Source organism: Opisthocomus hoazin, chromosome 5 (genome assembly GCF_030867145.1).
Source record: "Opisthocomus hoazin isolate bOpiHoa1 chromosome 5, bOpiHoa1.hap1, whole genome shotgun sequence".
In the NCBI taxonomy this organism is placed as follows: domain Eukaryota; kingdom Metazoa; phylum Chordata; class Aves; order Opisthocomiformes; family Opisthocomidae; genus Opisthocomus; species Opisthocomus hoazin.
In genome coordinates this window covers 2,887,049-2,903,406 of record NC_134418.1, presented here as the reverse complement: position 1 = coordinate 2,903,406, position 16,358 = coordinate 2,887,049, and the positions used below count along the sequence as shown (strand labels likewise).

The following is a 16,358-nucleotide window of genomic DNA, read 5'->3' as shown; positions in this document are numbered from 1 at the left end:
AATTTCCCACAAATCCTGGAAACCATGAGCAATATTTTTCTCAACTCTATTATCTACTTCTGAGATAATGAATTCCATTTTTATTCTACAGGTATGATCTTATATCTGAAGAGTGGCTTCCGCTGGACAACACGGTGAACTCCGTAGAGATGAGATACGGCCATTCGCTGGCGTTGCATAAGGTAAGTTCGGTGCTGCCAACTCATCTCCCCGCTGATTTCCCCCTTTTCTACCCCCATGCCTTGCCACTGATCAGTCTTGCTCTGAGAGAAGCCTTTCTCCTTCAAAGGCTTCTCCATGGATATCCCAGTCTGTGTACTTGTACTCCAGGGAGTCCTTGGACTGGTGTCCTAGGAAGTCTGTAGCGCCTTTGCTTCTGTGTTGCTTCTTTGCCCCTTTCTCAGAGATTTTGAGGCTGAGTGAGGTCAGTGAGTCTGTTATTTCCTTCTCACTGTCTGTGCTTGCAAGACATGCCTGACAGCTGGACTTTGCTGGAGTTCAGCTGGTTTGCCAACTTGTCTTTTGTGTAGACCACGTAAATATTTTTATGAGCTCTGTTGTCCAAGGCACCAAAGCGGAGCTGGTGAATCGGGGATTTTTGGAGCCTGCTTTGCTTCTTGCAGTAGACCCATGAATCTGTTCTTCCAGCATCTGAAATGGCAAGTGGATTTGACTGTTTCTTACCTCATTTCTCACCTGCCTGCCTTGCTGTGAGTGCCGGCCAGGTGAGAGCAGGATGGCAAAGTCTTTGTAAAGGAAATGAGCTAATCCTTTACTGACCTTTGGTTTTGGAATGTTAATTAGCTCATCACAGTGCAAGCCTATATAAAGGATCATTATAAACACTTGAAAGACTCCACACAGCACCGTTCACAGACAGAGCACTTGAAGAACCTGAGAAGGATGGAAGTTCTTGTTTGCGAGGGCTCGATGCACATTCTGCAAATAACTGTTCAAAAGCAGGGTACGATGAGTGGGTTCCCCATCAGTGATGGGCAGTGGTTCTCAGGAATTTTCCAAAAAGCACCAGTTATAGTAGAGAATTTCCCTTTCCAAGGTTACCACCTTGTCAGTAGGGAACCACGGCTCCACTACGCACTTGGGTGGGTTCATGACTGAGATGCCTGGAGGAACCTGTTGCGTTAATTTGGCAGAAAATAAACCCCCTGGCGTTTTAACTCTCTTCACCGGAGTGAGAGGCTCGGTGCGGCTAGGTTTAAGTTCTGAGTGATATCCTATTTGCCACTACCAGTCCAGTCGTGTTGAATATGTATATTAAACTCCCACGATTCTGGATACACTAATAGCAGTCTGCACCTTCAGTCCAGTTGTGCTCATGAACAAGCACGGCCACATTTTGTTGTGTTCGGTGAGAAACTGTGACAACTGGCTACTGAAACAGTGCAGTTTTATTTGTGCAACAGGTACAGAGGTTTTTTGAATTGCTGGTGATAGTGACTGTCTGCAAGAAAGCATGTGCAAACATGTTATTAAGTATAAAATGTGTGAAAAAGTTAGAAATAATACAGCCTGGCTATAAACATAAAGGAGTAATTCTCTAGAGAGATTTCTTCAGATTCCTGAGAAGAGCGCTTAGTCTAAATCTCACCCAAGGTGTTCCGAGGGGGGGAGAAGCGAGGCTCAGCCCGTCGGCCGGTCCCGGTTGTCGGAGGCAGTCTGAGGTGGAGTTTCCCTTGACTTGCTCACGGTGTTATCTTCTTTTCCTCCGAAGATCATCTTCTCCGAAAATCTACAGTGTTATCTTCTTCTCCGAAAATCCCCCATTTCCTTGGCTATTTTTATATTCTTTCTGCATTTAAGGTGGAGTTTGAGTGACTGTAGTCATACACACCTTTTATCAGGATTGGTGTAAAATTCTCTCGCTTCACGTTTAAAGGTCTAGTTTACAAAAATTCGAGGGCGCAGACTCGAAGAGGGGTGGTCGCACCTTGGAGGTGGGGAGCCTTCGGGATGGAGGTGTGTTTTGGTATTAAAATGATATTAAAACGAGCAAAGTTCACGAAAGGATAGCATTTTCCCTCTGAGGGTGACGGAGCACTGGAACAGGCTGCCCAGGGAGGTTGTGGAGTCTCCTTCTCTGGAGATATTCAAGACTCACCTGGACAAGATCCTGTGCAGCCTGCTGTAGGTGACCCTGCTTCGGCAGGGGGGTTGGACTGGGTGACCCACAGAGGTCCCTTCCAACCCCTACTATTCTGTGATTCTGTGATTCTGGCAAGGTTTTGAAAACCTCTTGGCTCAGGGTGCCAGATGAGCTGCTGATCAGTTCTAGAGAACCATTTCTTCCCGGTTTATCATCACGGAGCAGGGCCACGGAGTCTCCACTCCGCTCCATCCTCTATGGTGTGTTGCAGGGAGTTGCTGTGTTAGTGGATTCCTTGCACGCCTGCTGCAGCTGTGTCCCATCCTCAGAGCTCCTTTTGATTTTATGCTTTTCCTCAGTGGGTGAACAATGCTACGTTTTTCATATAAACTTTAATTTTCAGATGTAAAACCTTAATTTTACTAATAATTCCACAGAACCCACAAAGAAACTGGATAGAGTTTTGGAACTTTGCTCTTACTGGGTGATTAATGAAACCCTGCCTAACTCTCCTGGCTCCTTTCTTTCCAAAGGGTCCTCAATTTTTGTCGATGCATTAACTTGGAAGACAAAGCTTTTAATGTGTAGCCACGGAGGACTTTCCATCGTGACTGCATTTCTTACCAGCTGTCTTCTGCTCTTTGCATTTGCAAGCTATGGGAGAGATTCACCTTGCTGATTAAATCACCAGAGTTCAGATGCCAAACTTTGGGTGCCTTTGGAAGCCTCTGAGCTCTGTTTGTAGTGAAAACAGACCCAGTTGGTACAGGTAGAGAAATCTGGAGAGCCAGTCGGCTCACCCAGAAGTAGGCACGCCTTCCCTGCTTTTCATAGAATCATAGAAAGCTTTGGGTTGGAAGGGACCTTTAGAGGTCATCTAGTCCAAGCCCCCTGCAGTGAGCAGGGACATCTTCAACTGGATCAGGTTGCTCAGAGCCCCGTCCAACCCAGCCTTGGTTTTAGCCTGACTTTCAGGATCTCAGAGGGGTACCTCTAAGGCCTGGCAACCTAACACAGTATTTCTAGAGATGACATTATTGCCATCTTTTATGCCAGAGGTAGAAAAAACTTCGGAACCTGATGTGAGAAACCTTCACCTACCACAGTTTTGCATTTTCCCAGGGTGTTTCTTGTCCCCGCTTGTGTCCTACCCTCACCACATCACGGATTCTGCCAGCCAGAAAGCTAATATTCAGGTGGTAATTTAGGAAGACACAAAATAAACTAATAAGCACCAACAGGTCTTTAGTGGCCAGGAGACAATTTTGCTCAGTTGAATTCTTCTCCAGGCTCCACTATATATTGTGTATATACTTAGACACTTGGCTAACACACAGGCACCTAAATTTTGATGTTTGTCATTTGAAGGTCCTGCCCCATGGACCCCTTCCCCTCTGTGCCCTGCTGCAGGGTGAATTGTGTGTGTTGAAGGTGTTCCAACATTACAGACTTGGGTACAAACCCTGGCAGTTGTGGTTGCTTTCATATCAAGTGTGACTGGTGAAGGAGATACGTTTGTCCTTGAGAGAGGAGAAAAACTTAGGCTCAGAGAAGATAAAGTGTAATAACTTCATTACTTACGTATTAGCTGTTTCCTGAATGTCAAAGCCGTTGGCCTTATTTGAAATCTAACTTCTTTCAGGATGATATATACATGTATGGTGGAAAAATAGATGCAACGGGGAACGTGAGCAGCCAGCTGTGGGTATTCCACATTCCCACCCAGACCTGGGCTCAGGCGACGCCGAAAGCCAAGGAGCAGTACGCCGTCGTTGGCCACTCGGCACACATCGTCACGCTGGAGGACAACAGCACGGTCATGCTCGTCATCTTTGGGCACTGCCCTCTTTATGGATATATCAGCAATGTCCAGGAATACAACCTGGGTGAGTGGGGCCCAACCTATCATTCGCTTCGATTTTAGCAGTTGGTTTGGAAATGAATGTTCAAGTGGTCCATATTCACATAGCAAAACAAAGACAGATACGTTGTTCTCCTGCTGTTTGTATTTACAAGAAGTTCAGTCTAACTTCCAGTGTTTGTGTAACACAAACGGTGAGCAGGCAGCCACGTGCTTCCAGCTTTACACGGCTTATTAGGTCCCAAAGACAAAAAAGCTGTAATTGGGGGGCAAAGCAGGATAACCGTGGGACAATTGAAATTAATTTTCCTCTCTCCCTCTGACAAAGCAAACGCTTTTGAAGTTGTTTTTGTATCCTGCAAATACAAGAATGGCTGTAACAATTCAGACCAAGTATCCACTTAACCCGATACCCCTGTCTCCAGTGGTGGTGAGTAGCGAATGCTTAGGGGAACAGGGAATGACTTTCTGGACTTGCATTTGCCCCATATCTCTGAGAACAGTCCAGCCTCTGACCTCGAGATCCAGAGATTTCCAGTGTCATCAGTGGAGAGGCATAGGAAGCTCTCCAGTGGAACTGAACTGCTGCCTAACTTAAGCTGCTCTGAAATGTCTCTCTGGAGGCACGTCCCTTGCTCCGCTGAGCAGGTGGAGAACAGCGTTATGCACAGGATGTTCACAACGTGAGTAGCTCGTTCTTGTCAGGAATAGTGGCCCTATCTGCAGTTTGGACCTGTTGTCCTTGTCCTTCGGTCATCCTGATCCGGAGGATCTGCTGGAGCCTACTCTGGTTCGCTGGTGTCCACAAGAGCGAGCTTTCTCCCTCTAGGAGAAAGACAGAGAATACCAGGATGTGTGGGGCAGTGATTTGTTTTCCTGCTGCTCTGTTTTTCCCCCGTGTGATCTCGCAGACTATTCAGTTCCTTTGCCTTTTGTGTGCTCGATCTGCCCTGGAGTTAGGAAGCCTGTGCGGGGTTTCATTCTGCGCTTGCTACAGAGAATCCGTGTGTAATTTGGCATTTTTGTTTCAGTTGCTGTTATATTACGTCTAGAGTGCTTCAAACCAATGTTATTTTAGTGAGTCAGATATAGGACCATTAATCACTCATTAGTTTTTAACTGCAGTGTTCTTCACAGTTGTACTTAACTTGGCTTCACTGCTGTCTGGCTTTATATATGTATATAAAATAAAAGTGCTCTTGGGTACCGTTCCAAATCAAGCCAGGGTGCTGGCGTTTTAATGTCATTGAAATGTGATGTATTATTTCTATGCTTTTTAACTCTCATTTACTTAGCTTGTCTGCAAAATGTAATAAATGACGGTAGAAGAGATGTTTCTGGTCTAATTAAGAATACTTGACAATACTCTTGACAATAAATTCCTTGAAGGAGAAGATTTTTGGCTATGAAGCGATAGAGACAGTGTCTAGATCTGAGGCAAGGGAAACACAATTTGATTCCCCACCACATTTGTTGATAAGTTATTGATGGACATAAATTAACTGTGTTCTGTCACTCACGTTTTTCATTTCTCAGACACGAATACATGGAACGTCTTACAGACGAGCGGAGCTTTGGTGCAAGGAGGGTATGGTCACAGTAGTGTTTACGATCCAAATACAAGATCAATTTATATCCATGGAGGTTACAAAGCATTCAGTGCCAACAAATACAGGCTGGCAGATGACTTGTACAGATATGAAGTGGATTCCCGGATGTGGTAAGTAGCTCTTCTTCCCGTCTACCACCCCGCCAGTCGTGTTTGTAGGGGACAAGAGAATGGGGCATTTGATAAGGGTACAGAAGTACGTAGTTACCTGCATTCAGCATAGGTAGTGTGCTCTTGTATCTGTTAGTTTTATGTCCCCTTATGAATCATATAATCACATACAATCAAGGCCGTGAATGAGCCAAGAAATCCATTTTAATCTGTTGTTGTATTAAAGCTGAAAAGAAAGATATTTGATGGGATTTTCCTTGCCAGCAGTACAGACTGTGCATAGGAGTGCGGTTGCTGCAGTCAGGTGAGTGATAATTCATTCTGCAGTTAAGACCGTGAAATAATTTTTATTATAACCCCATTTTCTTCTGGCTCTGTAACTGCTTGAAATGTTCATTTCTTAAGCCGAAATCTTCTGTGATTCGCTTCTGCCCAAAGGTGGGTTTTATTAAAAAGCTGTAGCAAAACTTCACAACTTTGAGCTACAGGGGCAAAATACTTTTTCCTCAATTCTGTATTTTTTCTGAAAGATGTTTTTAAAGGCTCCTTGCAAAAAGGAGACTGATCGTTTGGAATGACACATGTAAATTTGAGTCCCCAGATTGCCTTTTTGTGAGAGTTTAAAATAGCTGGTATTTCTGCAGCAACTGTTGGTGAGTCTGTACTGATGAGTAAAGTAACTGGTGCCCAATTTCCAAAAACCTTCCTTCCTGCTCCATGCACACGTGGCAATAACCGCACTTTGTTTCTTGGTTCATTTGATCCTCCGCTTCGGCTCTGGAGTGGGCAAATCCGGCTGGATAGGCAGAAAATGGCACAAATGTGACAAAATTCCTCCAAATTGCTGCAGCACCAGCTTGCTTTCATCGCGTTGACGCTGTCGGTCTCGAGGGGACTGTCGGGGCAGGCGAGCAGTCGCCTTGCAGCGAGGCGCGTGGGAGCGTCTGCTCATCGTTATCCTTTTCTTGGTGCCATGGACTCCTTTTTTTTCTTTTAATCTTCAGTAATCTAGGCCCTCTCTCCCTCTTGTGATTTCATGGAAGGGCGAAAAAGCTGTCCCCTGATCATTAATTTGCTTTCTCCCCGTGTTCCCTCCGGTGTTTCCACTGGCAGCGTCACAGTCTGATGCTGTAGCCCTGGCAGGGACCGAGTGGTGCTCGGAAAGCCCCTGCGTGCTGCGATGCCTCTGCTCCTGCCTTAGGAATGGGTCTGGGTCAGAAACACCCCATTCGCTGAATATTTTTGTTGTGGAAGCCTGGGCTTCAGTGCAGGCTGCGTGCGGGATGCCGCTGTTCTGCGCAACTGGTGTGACAGCGGGCAAACCCGCGACACCGCTGCCTGCGACGCAGCCGTGGCCGTGTCGGGGTTGTCCTGCCATCCCACCCTCTCGGAATAGTAGGGGGACTCTACAGAGGGTGAACCTGCGTGTGCAGTGCCGTTAGTGAAGCTGATAAAGACGAGGTCAGGGGCGAGTTTGATGAATGCTTCCCAGGACGTAGTCGCGGGTGAGGCGTTGAGTTTTGCAGGTATTGAGCCAACGCGCTCTGTTGTCAGCAGCTGCATAGATTTCCTTAAAATAAGGATGGTAGTTTTCAGCAAGAGGTGGTGCTCAGTTTGAAATAATTCTTTAGGTTACTATAAAATCAGCGTTACTGTAAAATAAGAGGAGTCCTCCAGGCAGTGCCCGTATCGCCAGGTTTAGCTGACTGCTCAAAAGCCCCATTAACGTGACAACGTGATAATCCCTAGGGAAGGAGTTGATGATTTGAAGATCCACAGCTTTGGAAAGAGACTTCCATAGATATATTTCTCCTGTAAATTGGCAAGCAGATGGGAAGATGAGAGAATGAAATTATGGAAAGGGTTGAACGGTCTGGAAGAGAAGTTATTAAATGTCTCATTAGGAAAAGTAGTTAAATACTGTCTTCCCCCCCCCCCCCCCCCCCCCCCTTGCACCCCCGAAACCTCCTTCAGCTTGGATTTATGGGTTGTTTTATCTTTGCCAAGTACTAATCAGTTTCATTAATATGTATGTTTTTATTTCCAAAGGACAATTCTGAAAGACAGTAGATTTTTTCGCTATTTGCACACGGCGGTGATAATGAGCGGAACCATGCTGGTGTTTGGAGGGAACACGCACAACGACACCTCCATGAGCCACGGCGCCAAGTGCTTTTCTTCAGATTTTATGGCGTATGATATCGGTAAGTTCTTGCAGAAACAGTAATAAAAAAATTCTCGGATATTCAAAAAGAGCTGTCTTCAAGAAGACTAATTTAGATGCTGGGGATATTACACCCAATGCTACTAAGCATACTGGAGAAGAATGTGTAATCAGGAGAGGCTCGTTTAGCTCGCTACACTTTACCAAGCAGATGAGCTGGAGCAGTGATTTCTGGGCAAATACAGCAGGGGTTATTTGGTTAACAGTTTATATCCAACCTTGGGCATTAAAAATGATTTCTGAAACAGAAAGCGTGTTGTTCGACCATCTCGGCCGTAAAGCCATCCTGATATTTGGAGTGTGTTTTAATCTATGAGTTATGAAAAATGCGGGCTGTTAGGACAGTTACAAGCGCTGGACCCTGCTGAAGCTCAACTCGCATGTTTAATGCTCTCGTTTTAATGGCAAGCTGGCTGATTTGTAATGTCAGTTTGGTTATATGTGCGCTTGATAAGCATAAATATCCCCTTAAGCACAATTTAATGATAAGTCAAACAGTTAGATTTGATTTGGAAGAATTGGGTTTCGATGAGTTGGAATAACCAGGAGAGGGCAGCATTGATTTGTGAATCTGGAGGCCGGAGACGACGCATTTAAGAAGAAGAAAAGAAAAAGAGGTGAAATTATATAAAAGAAGGTGCGTGCACGTCCAGATAATTCACGCTGGAGAAAAACACCGTTCTGTACTCGCATCGCATTCTGCCTTCTGCTCTCAGAATTCCTTAAATGTGGGCTCTTGCGACTGATTCCCTGAAATAATTGTGTAAACCTGATTTCTCGGAGTGACCTTCCACGGAGATGTCACTCCTGGTTTGAGAAAGGAATCTGCGAGTGAGTGGTTTCGCTTTCGGCAGCGGCGTTTGGGATCCTTGTGCCATTTTGCTGTCTGTTACCGGGATCGTTCCCTTCTGCTGCCTGTGATTTCAGGTCCTATCCCTGTGGAATTTATTGTGCGCTCCTCACTAGCTTGATTTAGAGTTTTTTGAAGAAGTTTTTTTTTTTTTCCTTGAATTAAAAGGAGGTATTTCGACAGTCATGGGCAGAGTAATTTTTTAAAACTTTGCTGGCAATAGCGGTAGATTTTTCTTGCTCCATCTTGCTATCTTCCCTGACCCGTTGAACTGTCTATTGCATGTAAAACACAAATAGCATTAATTTGAAAAAAATATGCCAATAATGGTGTTAATTATGATTCAGTTTAGTTGACAGAAAGGTTCCTGTTATGAGAAATAAGCGTTGTAGTCAGCTTGCCCAGTCCTCACCGGTTTTACACTGAGAATTAGAGCTTGCATTGGTTGTGCTTTGCACGCCAGGGATGAGAAGCGTTCTGACTCTCTCGGGTACGTCCCCTCACTCCTTAAAGCAGAGACTCTCAGGCTGGAAAGAACAGCTTTGGGTTGTTTTTTCAGAAAAAGAAAAAGGACCATTTTTTGTTTTCGTGGCAGGGCACCTTGCTTTGCATGATTTGCTTTATCCCGTTGGAGCAGGACAACTACTGGGTAGACGTTCTAGTGTCACAGCAGATACACCTACTTGGGGGTTCATTGTGCATGGTCCCTGCAGTAATTATACTGATCACATTCATGTTGGTCTCCTTAATTATACTGATCATGTTCATGTTGGTCTCCAGGGGAAGGACTGTAAATATCAAAGGCCGTTGTGGCCATGCCAACATAGATGGACAAGGCTATCACACCTTGAATATTAACATGCTTCGGTGTTTAGCCATCCTTTGATGCTCCCAAGGCTCAAGCTACCCAGGAGGTAACCAAGCAGCAGGGTCAATTGTAAGTAGCTGTCTTAGCATACTATAAAAGTAGGGAGTGTCTGGCAAAGTTGCTCATTTTTAACATCTTGTTGATGAAGGTTATACCGTAGTGATCATAGCAGTGCTTAGAAGACTGGAGAAAACTGAGATTAAAATACAGTCTGAAAGAAAGGCTTCAGAAACAGGTCTTCTCTTTAACCTTTGCTATTAAAGCTTTTCTCTACAGTAACTCATTTTATTTACCTCATCAAATTTTTCTGGTTTTCTGTTCTCAAATTTCTAAGTAATCAGCCCACATGTGCAGAGTGTTGGGAGGACATATTATCTTCGTTTTTTGTGGGGGGGATGCAAACAAATGTCACTGAGATGTGTGCGGAGATTCTCTGGAGGTTTACCAGAGTAGGGAGACCTGAGAAAGTATTAATGCTTCTCATCCTTTTATCCTCTCCGTGACCCACTCGGGGCTTGTTGATCCAAATTGTCCAGGTAATGCCCAGTTGTGGAAGGTTCCAGGATAGCGATCCAGCCGCCTGTGTGCGCATGCATTGCTCCTGGCTTCTCAGGACAAGCTTTTGGACTGTGTTGGCGTTCAGGTTGGGTGAACACTTGGTTAGAGCAGCCTCAACAGTATTTCTCCTACGTTCTGCACACTGCAGTGACTACTTAGCACTTCCCATCACCAAAATTGGTCCCTCTGGCCTCCGTAGGAGAGTTTCCTGCTCTGGAGCAGTTTTGTCTCTGGGTGGACAAATGGCTCTCTGGAATCCTCTGCCTCCTCCTCTCAGCAGTTCATGGCAGCAGGAGCCACGAGCGAGTGGCAGCCCTTCCGTCGCTGCAGGTTCATCTCCAGGAGTGAAGAGGCGAGGGTTGTTCCTGCCGAAGGGTGACCTCCCTTGCACGTGGGACGCGACTGAGACGAGCAGAGGAGCTTCACAGGCAGATTGTCTCAAAATGCCTTTACTGGGGCTTCAGTAACTGTTCCTTTTCATTGCTGAAGAAGTTTTAACTTTATGGGTTTTTTTTTAAAACTTGGCGTGAAATATTCATGTGAAGGCTATACTCAGATAATGCTTTCTCCTTACAGGAGAGAAATTAAAACTTTTCTGTTTACCCCATCAAAAATTCAGTTCTGATGACAAACATAGAAAGAGGCTCCATGTTTTCAAAGCGTAGGTGTTCTACTTGAACAGTATCTTCAATAAATCCTGTGCATTCCCAGTTCTAGGCTTGGCTTAACTCATAAGTCAGGAAGGAGAGGATTCTTTGTAGTTTCACCATCATTCATTTTTTCCAATACTTGATCTGCAGCTACAGATGGGAGAGAAGCTTAGAAAGCAAAACATTCCAGGCCCTCTATTAATCTAGAAAAATATGTTTCTTGGCCTCACATAATTCACAACTTGCTGAATAAAAAATTGCAAATTGCTGTCCAATTTTGCTGAAGCCTCCTGTTAAAAACTGGAACCGTACGTGCTTGTCTCAGGAGTGATTCTGGGCTAGGTTAAATTCTTTGAAAAATGAGGAAACGGTGTTTAAACATAAACTTCAAAATCACATTTTACCAAAGTATTAAATCGAACCAACTGGGTCCTATATCGTTTATTTATCAGCACTCTTGAACGAAAGTTTCTATGGGAGCAGAGCTTGCGACCAGTGGTTCTGCCTAACAATTCTCCCATTAAATTTGGTAAAGAATTAAGAAGGTTGTTTCTCTTTTCCCTCTCAGTTTACTCACATATTAATTTGAGTTTGTGGACTTTTTTTCAGAAGCTCAGTCGGTTTTATCTTGTTTTGAAGAATCTGTGAGTATTTGAGGGCTCTGTAGATCTTCAGAGCAGATTGACTTTTCTGTCCTAATTGCATAAATTGCGTTCAACTGCCTCTGGGACGGCAGCCCCCAGGGTGATCCCATCCACTTTGCCAAGTTTTAGTGATATGAATTGGACTGATTTTTCCTGCTTTTGTTCCTTTGATTGCTCAGTCGCTTATGTGTTTCGTAGGTTGGGTTTTTTTTCATGCTGCCTAAAGGAAGAAATTACCTGAGAAACCAAGTAAAAAATGAAGCGGAACTTAGAAATGTTATGCTAATAGAAAAAGATGGGATAATCTCACATTATATTAAAAAAGGAAAACAACCACGAATCCTTAAGCTATGATGAGTGAAAAATATTTTTAAAAACCTGGATATCTACCCTCTAGGAACATAATTGCAATGGAAGGAAAAAAAAAAAAGATAAGTCTCTGTTCTCAGTGATACTGGTTTGGGGCAAAGCTGCAAATAATTCCCGTATAAACAGATAAAAACTAAACTTGTTACACAGTGAAAAATTCTGCTAGTAAAGGAGAAAAAGCAACTCAAGCCACCACCACTTAATTACCTGTGATTGCCAAGAAGCTGACAACTCCTTCAACACAGTGCCCTGAAACCTGGCTTTTTCCTGAACCGGTTGGGTGATGGAGCGGAGTCGTTACGTCCTTCCTGCGCCTTTTTGTCGTCCCGTGGCAGCTGGGGCAAAGGCTCAGTCTGAAATCTTGCAGAAGGAGAGAACGCAGCGCTTTCATGAACTGTCCAGTTTGACTCCAGATTTGCGTTTTGGTGGTGGGAGGAATGGTCTGTCTCTGGTTATTGAAATACTTCGGGATCTTTACAGAAGCAATGTGCCACGTAAGCCGAGTCATTAATTATACTGAGAATCTTTTCTGAAATGAGCTTTCCTTAATCCTAGCTTGCGATCGGTGGGCTGTCCTTCCCCGCCCGGGTCTCCACCACGATGTGAACAGGTTTGGACATTCTGCGGTGCTCTACAACAGGTAAGGCTGCAGACAAGCTGGGGGGTGTTGGCATTTTTCGTACCTCAACAAATATACAGATGTAGATCAGTAACACGAGACCAGAGGGTCGAGGATCTATTGCAAACACAGAATCACAGAATGTTTGGGGTTGGAAGGGACCTCTGTGGGTCATCTAGTCCAACCCTCCTGCCAAAGCAGGGTCACCTACAGCAGGCTGTAGAGGACCTTGTCCAGGCGGGTCTTGAATATCTTCAGAGAAGGAGACTCCACAACCTCCCTGGGCAGCCTGGGCCAGGGCTCCGTCACCCTCAGAGGGCAGAAATTGTTCCTCATGTTCAGAAACCTCTTAAGGTTCTCAGGTCTTCACTCTTGTAGCGTCTTCATTACATACCTGTCCCGAGCAGCCCTTCTTCACTGGACTAAACTGTCTCAGCTCACTTAGTTCTTTAAAAAATTTGATATTTTTGTATTTATATTGCTTTTCCTTATATACATATTTCTATTTCTTACTCTTTTCACAATTGCGTGATTTGATTTATTTCATATTTCTATTTCTTATTTAGCTGCACTGCCAACCTTTATCTCCAAATCGTACTTTCCCTCATGGCTTCTAAATTTGTCCATGTCTCAGTTTATGTAGCTCATCCTGTGTGGCTCTTCTTTACCATTCATGTGATGTACTGTATTTAGGTGAAAGCGTGGGTGAGTTTTCTGCTGTGAAGCATTATGTCGCTGTAATAATATCTGTGCTCTCAGGTGAACATCTGTTATTGTATCTGAGTCTGCGGAACCGAGTTTGAGAAGTGATATTTCTTAGGAGTCCTTTGATCTGGTTCCTTTCTCCTTTGAGGATGCTTTCTGTAAATCAGTAACATTATTTAAAGCTCAGTTTAATCCAGGCAGATAACTGTCACTGCCTTGAAAAGGAAAGTGAGCTTCTAGATACTCTTTTTGTCTCTAAAATCTCACACACCATTCAGTGCATACGGAGTACCAGCTATGCGTTTGCTCCCATGAAGGACCGTTAAGCCTATGCTTTAGTTCTTTCCTAAACCAGGATGAAAATCGTAGTAAACATACTTATGGGCTAGGCCTGTACTATGGGGAGGGCTACGGAGATGGTTAGGGACTGGAGCATCTCGCCTGCGAGGAGAGGCTGAGGGAGCTGGGCTTGTTCAGCCTGGAGAAGAGAAGGCTGAGAGGGGACCTTCGAAATGCCTCTAAATATCTGCAGGGTCGGGGTCAGGAGGATGGGGCCAGACTCTTTTCAGTGGTGCCCAGCTACAGGACAAGGGGCAACGGGCACAAACTGAAGCAGAGGAAGCTCCAGCTGAAGATGAGGAAGAACTTCTTCCCTCTGAGGGTGACGGAGCCCTGACCCAGGCTGCCCAGGGAGGTTGTGGAGTCTCCTTCTCTGGAGATATTCAAGACCCGCCTGGACACGGTGCTGTGCAGCCTGCTCTGGGTGACCCTGCTTGGGCAGGGGGTTGGGCTGGGTGACCCACAGAGGTCCCTTCCAACCCCTACCGTTCCATGACTCTGTGATTATTCAGCCAAAACTTTTATTCAGTTGCATTGACTCTTCTTCAGTGTCTTATTAAATGTACATTTAGAAACATGGATGCACAGGGGGTTGTGGGTAACTAAAGAAATTTGGTATTTTGCCTGAAGCAGTTGTGATAGTAAAGAAGGCTTTAAAAAGCACCTTTCCCCCCACACCACCACCCCAAAATATTATTCTGTTTTGTTGTTTTTTTGTGTTTTTTTTGTAGTTGACACAAGGGCTCTTTGCTCAGTTGCTAACAGCCATGAAAATAACTGTGGTTTTGTCACAGTGGTGTCGTGAGATGTGACAACACTGAGTTGTTTGGTCACAGTTTCTGAAGACTGGTTTAACGGTCTGATACCATGTCCTCAATTTCCCCCTCCGCCTCCCTCTCCTGCCACTGTTCTTTACAGGGGATCCCACATTTCTGCAGCATTTCCCATGTAGTCACGTTGATCAGGTGTCACCCAGAGTTTTGGCTGAAGGGAATGGTTGGGCCATGGCCTTGAATAGGTCGGACTCTGTCTCAGCACCCATGTGTTGGGAGTCTCTGGCTTTTCTAAAACAGTGGAACTTGACTGACCTTTTCTTTAGTGCCTTCCTTAACCAAGAGCTATTTATCTGGATTTATACATGCTGGAATGTAATAAAACGCTTCGCTCACCGCTTGAATCCCATTGACCTGCAGCAGCGTGTGGTCTATAAACACAGATGCAAGTTTTTTTCTTTATTTCCAATTTGTCTAGCACCATGTACGTATTTGGAGGCTTCAACAGCCTCCTCCTGAGTGACATACTGAAGTACACACCCGAGAGATGCGAAGCTTTCGACAACGAAACAGCCTGCTTGCGAGCGGGTCCCGGCGTCAGATGCGTGTGGGCTCCCTCCCCTCCTCGCTGCGTCCCCTGGGAAATGGCGACCGTAGAGCAGCAGCAAAAGGTCTTTGAAGACTGTCCTCCCAAGCCAGGTACGTGTCATGTTCTTTCCGTTTCCCTTTCCGAAAGGCGTGTAGGGTCTCTTCCGAATTCTGTCTTGCGTTAGTTGTGTGCCGTTATCAGATCAAGTTGAAGATTGGAGGCTGTAGTTTTGCTTCCAGATGTGCCCTGGTAGACCTTCCTCTGACCAAGTGGCTGCAGTGGCTTGGAGATGTTTCCACCTCTCCTTCCCCCTCAAGCTGCTTGCTCATGAGATTTTTTTTTTTTTTTTCACCTCTACCGTACTGCTTGTACTTACTTTCCCATCCCAGACAGACATCTCATCAGTCAGGAGTCAGGCTTGGATCATTGCTCTGTAGATGTTTGCTCCAAGAACTGACCTTGTGAGAGCCAGCAATTTGCTAATGAGCACCACGGGGCAAAGGCGGGGGATATGAGTGCTGCAGCGTTGTCCTATTCAAGAGAGACAGCAGGAAGAGTGACTTACAACACTATTTCTCCTTCTATAGCATGATAAGGATAGGGGCATACAAAAAGAACATTTGTTTTAAGGTCTGATTCCTGCGTTCTCCCTTACAACAATTTTTAAACAACTTTTCAACGTTTTATGCCGATGCATTCGTTGGTCTGAATTGAATTATGCGAACCTTGATTCTGTAATAGATGGCAGCCTTTAATTATTTAAAAGAAATTGATGTAAAGGGACATTGCTTTGATGGCCTCTCAATATACAATAAATTTTCGCAAAACACAGGCGATAAGCACTTGGAAAGATGAAGTGGGGAGCCGAGGCTTTGCATGAAAATGCTCCCCGTAACCGAAGGCTGGGCTCGCAGCAGAGCGGGCCCGCGGTGGCAGGCGTTCGCCGTCCTTGCGAAATGTCCTCTGGCGTCATTTGCACGGGCATCGGCTGAACGTGGATGCCCGGTCGTGGTTCACGCGCTGCCGTGTCTTGGTGCGTTCTCTGGTGGTGTGTTTTACGGCTCCTTGGGCACTAAAAATGATTGATGCCGCGGAAGAGTGCCATTTTCGATCAGTTCAATCACATGAAAGTATCTGATTTACTAAGTAGTCAATAACAGAAAATCTCCCGGCGCTGCTGTTTGGTTGTATCTTTTGCTGTGTATAATCAAGTTCTTAGAGCTCTGTCAGGAAATGCCTGTTTTTGGTCATGCAGGTTTTTTTCTTTAATAGTTGTAGACAATGAAAAATGTGATCAGATTACAGACTGCTACAGCTGTACAGCAAACACAAACAACTGCCAATGGTGCACTGACCAGTGTATCTCAATGCAGAACAACTGCACGGAGGAACAGGTAAAGTCTCTCAAATACTTCTGTCCTTTCTATTTAGCCTTTGAAATAGCAAATGCCCAGATGCCTTCATCTGTTGGTGTTACAACCCCTG

At 45.0% G+C, this 16,358-nt stretch overlaps 1 protein-coding gene across 1 annotated transcript in view; it reads left to right on the top strand.

Moving 5' to 3' along the window:
* ATRN (attractin) overlaps positions 1 to 16,358 on the top strand; it is a 187,386-nt gene that overhangs the window by 62,661 nt on the left and 108,367 nt on the right. Inside the window, exons 7-13 of the mRNA XM_075420254.1 lie at positions 92 to 182; positions 3,747 to 3,990; positions 5,502 to 5,685; positions 7,735 to 7,889; positions 12,404 to 12,488; positions 14,763 to 14,983; positions 16,146 to 16,267. Coding sequence (XP_075276369.1) covers positions 92 to 182; positions 3,747 to 3,990; positions 5,502 to 5,685; positions 7,735 to 7,889; positions 12,404 to 12,488; positions 14,763 to 14,983; positions 16,146 to 16,267 — 1,102 coding nt within the window. The remainder of the gene's footprint in view (positions 1 to 91; positions 183 to 3,746; positions 3,991 to 5,501; positions 5,686 to 7,734; positions 7,890 to 12,403; positions 12,489 to 14,762; positions 14,984 to 16,145; positions 16,268 to 16,358) is intronic.